The sequence below is a fragment of the Arachis ipaensis genome, chromosome B10 (genome assembly GCF_000816755.2).
Source record: "Arachis ipaensis cultivar K30076 chromosome B10, Araip1.1, whole genome shotgun sequence".
In the NCBI taxonomy this organism is placed as follows: Eukaryota; Viridiplantae; Streptophyta; class Magnoliopsida; order Fabales; family Fabaceae; genus Arachis; species Arachis ipaensis.
In genome coordinates, this window is record NC_029794.2 from 5,489,637 (window position 1) to 5,499,291 (window position 9,655).

Sequence of the window (9,655 nt, forward strand, 5' to 3'; positions counted from 1 at the left end):
AATTTTAGTATCAGTCTCTGAATTAGTCTCAGTCTCTCAGTCTCTGTGTCTCAGTACCTCAAAACAAACGCTACCATATTATTGATGCTTTTTGACTCGCATAAATAAGTTAGACCCTCGCTTTCTGTCTCGACCGCCCAAAGAAAAAGGTGCTTTCAATTCAAAAACTTCAAATCTTTTGAATAAGTAAACTCATAAAGTGGCTTCATGTCTTCGCTTGAGTTTCTCATTTTCCTTCATCCATCTATCTCTGGTTTATGTCAATTGTCAATTTTATCTGTCTTTTTATACTAGTAGCAGAATGTGGAGAAATATAGCCATGGTGGGGCGCTTTTCTAGTCCCATTATTACGGGGATATATTGACATCTTCCATCTATCAGTTTGCAGGAACATATTAAATTATTCTTTTATTTTAGTCTATGACAACAATAAAAAAGTCTTTTAGCTCACAAATTCAGCCCAACAAAATACATAAATTCAGTTACAATTTTAATCTTTATTATCTTATCTTATCTTTATTTTTATGTATTATATTGAGTTGAATTTGTGGGGTACGAAACATCTTTATTGTTGTCATGGGCTAAGGTAGAAGAGTAGTTTAATAATGATCAATCTTCGTTTCTAAATTTACTTACTACATTTGTATTAAAATCAAATTCCTCTGCCCTGATTTTGTGTCTTTTGATAGTGGGAATGAATGGAAGTAATATAAGTTGGAGAATTTGACAATTTGTCCTTGGGATCGATCGGAAGGTAGAATTTTTTTTTTAAAAAATATTTTATTTTAATGTCGATGTGTAATTGAGAAAATGGAACAAAATCAAAAGTTCCATGCAACTGGCATGTTGTATTTTTCTATTGATTTTGACGGACCTGCATAAAGTTTAAGTTATGTAATTAATAAGAGTAGTGCTAGGGAGCCAATGGCCTAAGCGTACAATGTGTATAATGGGCTAAATTTTTGGTTCATGAATAAAATGAATATCACCTATATTATCCAGAATAACCATCCGGATACCAGGGATAATAAACATCTTGACCAAGGTTCGAACTCTTGACCTTTCGGATCTGGAACTCTAATACCATATCCTGAAACCATTCATTCCAAAAGCGTAACCTGACAAGACAATGTAACACTAATAATCATATCTCTAATACTTTCTAAACCTTCATTGTACACATTGTACGCTTAGGCCATTGACTCCCTATACTTTTTCAATTAATAAAGATGTATGTGCTTCACTTTATCCGTCGAAGTTTCGTTGTTTCGTGCAGAAAAAAATGCTATTTTTTTTATCCGTCCAAGTTTCCAACTATATGCTTTATATATGCTTACACATTTTCTTTTATTCAATTTTATGCCTAAACATTCAACATACGAGAAGACTTTTTCTTTTCAGTCCAAATATATATAACTCTTGCATGTCATTGGTATTTTAATAAATAGCCCAAACAATTACATGTTGAAAACTATTTGAAACATTTAAAACGTCAAAGTTGAATTGTCAACTGCTTACGTATAGATGAATAATTCACAACGTGCGACATGTTGATATTCACTACTAGTAACACACATTCACACCACTAGGGGAAAAATCAATTGAAATTGGATGAAATTCTCTAAACATTTGTTTTAATAAAAAAACTTTGGTTCCTTTTGTTTAAGGATTCAATTATTAATTAGGAGAGCTCAAACGTTTGTTAATTACTGCTCAGAATAAAAATTAGTCGTTCAGCTAGAATGAAGGCATGTACTGTAGGTCATTATTCCATGTATGCCAAGAGAAGATAGATAAAATGCTTGAAGATTTTGATGATTTTTTTTTTCTGTTCAATGAGATCAAGGATTAATCCGTTTGCAAATTGGTGCTTCATTTAAGAATTTGTCGCTAGCTAATGGATTGCTGCATATACAGAGTAGGAATCAAATATCTGACATTTACTAAAACGTATCAGTGAGCTAATCACTAGATCAAACCAAATTAGTTTGTTCAACGAAATTTGATGATTCAAGTTCAGTTTTTCAACCCATCATGGCACCACAAAAAGCACTGATGAAATTGAAGCAGAAATCAGGGTGTGGTATATATGAATGATATTAAGCCCAATAGTAATGCTTTGGGCTTATCCTATTTAGTTATTTGGACCTTCTGTTGGGCCTTATCCCAATTTTTTTTAATTGTTTGCTAAAGTATGGTATCTTTTTCTTTCTAAAATAAAGTATAATTTTTCATTTTATACATTTTAAGTGAAATCAAAATAAAATATATGAAAAAATATATTAAAGGATAAAATACACTTTATCAAAAAAATTAAAAAAAATTAAGAGAATTCACTCCCTTCTTAAATCTTTATTCATGTTGTATACAAGGTATCAATTTAGTAGTGAAATTTCTTGATTTATAATAGGTACATTTGAGTTTGAAACTTAATTGAGGCTAATTATGAATAGAAACTTTTAATATTGTGTATATAAGTGTGTAATGTACGTAAGTATTATAATGTTGTAATATTTAAAATTGAAGATTGTTCAACCCAATGTCACAAAAAAATAAATAAATTCATGTTTGAGTTAATTTAAAACTTTTATTATTGTTGGTTTGATGTAAATCAATGATCAAACACAAACTATTATAGTAGAAATCATTTTATTCAGAATTTTTTTAGTTATTTTTTAAATTTTTATTTAAAAAATGAATTCAAATTTTTTACAATTAATTAAATAAATGAGTAAACTAACTATTTGAGTAATCTAAATTGATTTCCATCTAATTCAAAGCTTATTGTCAGTTTATCACTAATTAAATGCTAAAGTGATTGTCACTAATGTTCTTTCATAGGAAAAACAAAATGAAGTGATGTACTAATTCATCTCTAAAATAATTTGTTTTAAATCAATTTTCCTCCCCTAGTGCGTGCACCACTATCCTCATTGCTATGTGATTTTTTTGTTTACATCAGTCGATTTTTTATTACATAATTAATAGTTAATTGGTTTAGAGAAAAGCAATAAAAACAGGTTATGCAAATGCAAACAAACGCTTGCCTTGGTTGGAAACTTTCCATTTTCGGAAAACGAAACAAATTCTTGTCCTTTTTATGAAATGACTGCATTACCCCCAACTAAGGAATGAATAAACAACTCTTTTATTTCCGAAGAAAATGAGAAAGGAAAGGGTATATAGGTAACTAGAATTGTGGCGGCACATGTGTGTGAATGCTCAAGGGTCAACATATTAGTGTAGAGGCATAATGAACCGTCAAACGAACAAAGAAGCAACACGTGTTGTATGCTCACCATCCTAGTGGAAAGACCTAATGCCACTCTACACAACCTTGCATACACGTGTCACACGCAGCCACCAAAAGCTTCAATATAATCAAAATTAAATAAACGACTTACTATAAATAATAATTGTATCTTATCCTAGGTCTAAATTTGAGAACATACTAACTCTTCATTGTTAGAAACACACTTCACTTAATATGGGTAGGTCAACTGGGGCACTGTCCGTCGGCAAGGTCATCGGAGAAGTTGTCGACCCCTTCACTCCGATCGCTGAAATCACAGTGATCTACGACTCCAAACAGGTGGCTAACGGTTGTCAAATCAAACCTTCTCTAACAGCTGATAAACCCTATGTTCGAATTCTAGGTCCCTCTAATAATGCTGCCCATCTCTACACTCTGGTATATATATGCCACCATTATTTATATATTAATATTAATTCAGCAATAAATAAATAGTTCATCAAATTACATTATGTAGGAAAAATGGTAGAACTTTATTTTGAGGTTAGTTATTATTTATTTCTTATAATAATGTTGCACTGGGTGGTTTATGTTTATAATATGTTTTGGTATAGGTAATGGTGGATCCTGATGCTCCAAGTCCTAGCGAACCAACATATAGAGAGTGGCTCCACTGGTATTCAATTACACTTGGTCTGTTCTTTTATTCCAATAATTGCAGATTGGTAAAAATTATGTTAGCGAAATCTAGCTAGGGTTAAAATTTGATACACTTGATCTGTTCTCTTATTTCAATAATTGCAGATTGATAAAAATTATGTTAGCGAAATCTAGCTAAGGTTAAAATTTGATATCGTTCGCTACTATGTTATAACCATTGTTCTTTTAAGACAGTTTTGTTAGAAGTTTATAGCACCAAAGAGTTTAAAGAATGAAATAATGATAAGGTGGATCTTGTTTTGGATTATCGTTATATTAATACGAACGCCATACTTCTATTTATTAAATATTTGTATAGATCAGTAAATGTCTTGCGAAGAAAATTTCGTCCTAAACTGTTCAACATGTGATGTTAGTAGTTTGATAAACTAAAAGAGACTAAAAGAGGGAGAAAAATAAGTTATTTTCACTGTTGAAGAGAATGAAAAATTTATTTAAAAATATTTGTTGAACTATTATATTTTATATATTATGTACTTTTTATGTACTCTTGCTAAAAAAATTATAACAAATAAATCTACATCTACTAAAAATACTATGTACTCTTTATTATTACTCACAAAAAAATAATTTAGATAACATATTGCATTATAATTAAGAAATTGTAAGTATAGATATAGAGATATTGTATAAATGATGACATATAATTTACAATTCATATTGATTATGATTGAAATTGACAGGATGGTTGTGGATATCCCTAATGGTTCTGATGTCACTCAAGGTTAGTAAAAAATAAACAACCTCTTTATGATAGTTGAAAGGTGTTTGTTATGGTGTCTAAAAAGTATTGTGTAAAGTAATATATTAATAAAAATAATTATTTTTTATATTGATTAAATGATGATCATTTAAAAAACAGATATAATTACACAATTATATAAAATATTTTATATCATCAATATCAATGAATCAAAATTAAATTTCACCTAATAATGTGTGAATGTGATTAACATATATGAGTTGTTGAAATTATATTACTGTAGGGAAGGAGTTGGTGACTTACACAGGACCATGTCCACCGGTGGGAATTCACCGCTACGTGTTTGCGGCATTTAATCAAAGTAATGAAGGCCCAACAACTCAAATTGGGCCTCCAAATGGTCGGCCCAATTTCAATACTCGCCAGTTTGCTTCCCAACACTATCTTGGGCCTCCGGTTGCTGCTATATACTTCAATTCTCAGAAGGAACCTAAGACTAGGAAACGTCAATGAAATTCAAACTTTGTCATTTTCTGTGGCTGAGGCTTGTACCATTTGCCTCCTAATGTGTCTGTGTGTTGTGCTTGGACCTTGGTTTGTGTTTCTACTTTCTTCGATGGTTTTGTATGGTTTTGTTACATATGTTCTCAATGCTGCTGTCCTTTTAGCTAGGATTCTTAATGTTTGATCTCCAAAGTTTGATTAATTAATTGTATGCAAAAGTGTGACACTAAAATTACTGGGATAAACGCTTGTTAAGTTAAATATATTTGTAAAATTGTATAAATTGAATCCTCAACTACCGTGTTAAATCAATGATTGTTGTGCGGATTACATTTTTAAATGATGTTTTAACGATGAGGGTGTAAACCGAACAAATAATGAGAGGTTCATAGACATTGGTGTGGTTGAATTTTATGCATGTAAACGTGACACGTTACCTGAAGTAGCAACACATATGTTGCTATCATTGGAGAACAGCATGCGAGCAAACCAGCAACTAAAGATGATGATGAGACCAAGTCTTATTATTTGTGTATTGTGGACCAAGAAATTCGTAAACATAAGATGAACTTAATTATTAAGATTTAAAGCTATAAACTTAAAACTTGCATAGTTGTATCTACTTGTATGCTTCTAAAAGTGCAGTTTGGTCGATATTCTTTACATTGAAAATCGTAGTAAATATAATTTCTAAATTATAATTCAATTATTTTCTAGCACCAAATAATTCAATTATTTTCTAGTAATCTCTGTATTTAGCCAGATTCAAGTGGATTTAATTTGGTATAATCTTAATTGTTTAATTTTATAGTACTGTATTATGAGTTATAACCATAAATTAGATTTAGTCTCACTTTCTAATAAATCAAAACACAACAAATATATCTCCCTATTTTTTTTCAGAAAAATACTCCAAATAAATCACAGCAGTATCAATCATCACTATGATGATATATTACAAGGGAAATGCTAGTTGTACAATATTAATCAGCATTTAATCAGATTTAAATAATATTTAATTATTTTTTTAGTGTAACATATTTCTATTTTATAGATACATATCTATAATTAGATTTTAATTTAAATTTAAATTTTAAGACCCACCCATTTTATTGGTGGTTACTATGACTTTGCTTTACTTTCGTAACTTCACGTAACAGATACAGTTTTTTAAATTCCTTATTCTACGGGAAATTCACACGCATTAGTGAATCCCAAACTAAAAAGGAAGTTACCAGCTGAATTCTCCATCTCATTTTTATTGGTGAAGACTATCACCACCTTCCAGCTGAAGCACTCTCTCATTTTGCATTGGTGAAAAGTATCATTATTTTTCATACATGTGTTTATGTAATTTGTTAAGAAATATCATGTTCAATATTTTTAATTATATTTTAATTTAAACATAAAACACTGCTGATTTAATTGAAACAAGGTTGATCTTATTTAATTTTATTAATAAAGTTGTTGCAAATAAAGTACTTTCTACGTAAGTAATTTGAACAAAGAAGCAAAAAAAAATCTGGAGTTTAAGAGAGAAGATGTAGTTGATATGGTCATAAAAATTCTGTTGTTATTTATCAATTATAACACATATGATAGTATGATATTTTATTCAAAATATTTTTAAAACACATCCAAAATCAGGCTAACTTTAAATATTTAAATTTAAACGTTAATAATACAATTAATCTTTTGATTTTTTATTCGATCAAATGAATATAATATTTATTATTTAAATTATTAGTTGAATTTTTTTCGATACTTATTAGTTTTCAAAATTATTATAATCAACAATTAATTTAAAATTGTGTTGTTATTTTTCGATTATAACACATTTGATAGATTTTTACGATTTTAGATGTGTTTTAAAATATTTTGTATATAATATCATACTATTAGATGTGTTATCATTGGAAAGTAACGAACAAATCCAACCAATAATTTAAATAATAAATATTAGATGCATTTTATCGAATCAAAAATCAAAAGATTTAATTGTATTATGTACGTTTTTATTTAAAAACTATAATTTAACGATTTTGAAAACGTTTATATCTAAAAACTAGATTTTTATCATTTTAGATGTGTTATAATTGAAAAATAAAAACACAATTTTGTATGACTATATCAGCCAATTACTTGTACAAGTTCTTATTTTTATTCTCATCCCAACAAATAGATGTATTTCTTTTAATTTCAGTGTAACAAGCCCATACAACCAACCCAGCAAGCTAATTAACTATGAAAGCTATGCAACAAAAATAACATCTTTCTTAATCCATTCTAAAAAGTAAAAAACATTTAAAATGTAAATAATCTTTTAAAAAATTGTATGAAAATATGAAATAATTTACGTACATTAAAATTAATCTATTAAAAGTATTGAATTTAAACTTTTATCAGTGATGTTAGCACCCTAAAAATAATACTAAAGTATAAATAGTTTCTTGTTTGATTATTTAAATATGGAAAATATAGTGATTTTTTTCTTTTCCATTTTGGTAGGGATTGGAGTGCTCTAGGGTTTCCTGTATTAGTGATGGGCGCCAATCGTTGAACGTCGCCAACATCACATTCACATATTCATTCACGTCAAAAGTTTGTTCCTTTTTTGGTTTTCTTCTCTAATTACTATAATCATAATCACTGTTCGTCAACGACATCCTCCAAAGGATTATACCCATAGCATGTTCTCTTCTTTCCCAGGTTCTCTCCCTCTTTTAATTTCTAATATATTTTTTTAAGTTTATTTATTTATTTATTTATTTATTTGGATTTCGTTTTCGCGGTAGATGTTTGATTTGGCTGATTAGTGAGGAAACTTGTGTTTATTTGATTAGCGGAATGATTTTGATTGTGTTCCTTTCTCCCTATGAATGAATCTTTGATTGGTCAGATCAGAATGCACCTGATCTGATTCTTAGTGCCAATCCTTCAATTTCCCAAAAGCTATTCAATTTTCAAACGCTGCCATTCTTAGATAGCAACCACGTGGTGGAAATTGCTGGAACCTCCAAAGAAATTGGAACAAATAATTGGGCCCTCTTCTATTCTCTGTTAACACATTTCTTAGCTTCTGTATGCGCTTTTTTAGGAATTAGAATTTAGAAGTACACATTCATTTGGTGTATTCATCCAAAGTTTAATGCTATTGCTCACTATACCTTCTGTGGTTGAACAAGTGCAAGAGCAGTAGCTAATATTACCGAAGTAAAGGTTTTGTTTTTATGTAGAGATAGATGGAAAATGAAAATATTAATGAATTATGTGATTAAATCCTTGTTGTGGTTGACTTAGCTATTGATTTGCAGATATCAGATGCATAAATATATAAGGAAAGCTGCTCGATTGGTTCTTCGAGATCACAAAAGTGGACACCTGGAAGTGGGTAGAAATGGGGTGATTGTCACAGCTGGACACAACATCCACCAATACAGGTCCTACATGCAATATAAGTTTCCTGGTGAAGCACGTCGTTCATTGTTGTGGTATGGGACATATGGGAGTTTTCGTAAATGTTATTCTCTTAGGAATACTTCAGTAATCTCAGCAAGAAATGCGACGACACTTTATAATGCTCAAATTGCCTGGAAATCACTGTACAGAAAGTATTGTTCCAGTCGTGGCACACTTCCCACCATAAATACGATTGCTCAGGCTGTGAGCCTTGCCTTTTCTCATTATTATTTTCTTGTCCCTGGCATTTTTGCGCTTACATGTGGAGAGCTTGCATTGGCTCGGGGAAATTGGGTAGATGCAGATCGCTACCAATCACAGAATGCTCTGTATGTTCGTGCACAAGATGGGTACAATTACATGTTTGCTTTTACATACCTTGTAGTTGAAGGAATTGTCCTATTACTTAGAGCTCTATATCTAGCCATATTATTCTCTCCAAGTATCGTGATGGCACCATTTGCAGACTATCTTGGACCAAAATACAGGGAATTGTGGCTCCAGGTCGTTCATCGTACGCTAGAAAAGTCAGGTCCAGCATTCATAAAATGGGGTCAGTGGGCAGCTACACGGCCTGATCTGTTTCCACGAGATCTATGCTCTAAGCTTTCAGAACTTCATTCCAAAGCTCCTGAGCATAGCTTTAACTACACAAAGAAAACTATAGAAAAAGCATTTGGCCGAAAAATTTCTGAGATTTTTGAAAACTTTGAAGAATTGCCTGTTGCATCTGGAAGCATTGCCCAAGTGCATCGTGCTAAATTAAAATATCGTTATCCTGGTCAACAAGGAAACCTCATGGATGTAGCTGTAAAGGTTAGACATCCTGGTGTGGGAGAATCAATCAGAAGAGATTTTGCTATCATAAATTTGGCGGCAAAACTTTCAAACTTCATCCCTGCCCTAAATTGGCTAAGGTTAGATGAGAGTGTGCAACAGTTTGCAGTTTACATGATGTCTCAAGTTGACCTTGCAAGGGAAGCTGCCCATTTGAGCCGTTTTATATACAATTTCCG

At 30.8% G+C, this 9,655-nt stretch overlaps 2 protein-coding genes across 2 annotated transcripts in view; both read left to right on the forward strand.

Moving 5' to 3' along the window:
* Window positions 3,441-5,421, forward strand: LOC107621829 (protein MOTHER of FT and TFL1 homolog 2). The gene is made up of 4 exons (XM_016323818.2): window positions 3,441-3,691; window positions 3,868-3,929; window positions 4,657-4,697; window positions 4,960-5,421. The coding sequence occupies exons 1-4, from the start codon at window positions 3,488-3,490 to the stop codon at window positions 5,187-5,189; spliced, it is 537 nt and encodes a 178-aa protein (XP_016179304.1). The 5' UTR covers window positions 3,441-3,487; the 3' UTR covers window positions 5,190-5,421.
* Window positions 7,664-9,655, forward strand: part of LOC107623264 (probable serine/threonine-protein kinase abkC) — a gene marked incomplete in the record, with an annotated part of 4,672 nt that continues 2,680 nt past the window's right edge. Inside the window, 2 exon segments of the mRNA XM_016325458.2 lie at window positions 7,664-7,889; window positions 8,495-9,655. Coding sequence (XP_016180944.1) covers window positions 8,502-9,655 — 1,154 coding nt within the window.

Coding starts and splice junctions, on each gene's coding strand:
- LOC107621829 (XM_016323818.2), top strand. CDS start 3,488: ATGGGTAGGTCAACTGGGGCACTGTCCGTCGGCAAGGTCATCGGAGAA. Junction 3,692..3,867: donor CTGCCCATCTCTACACTCTG/GTATATATATGC, acceptor GTTTTGGTATAG/GTAATGGTGGATCCTGATGC. Junction 3,930..4,656: donor TATAGAGAGTGGCTCCACTG/GTATTCAATTAC, acceptor TGAAATTGACAG/GATGGTTGTGGATATCCCTA.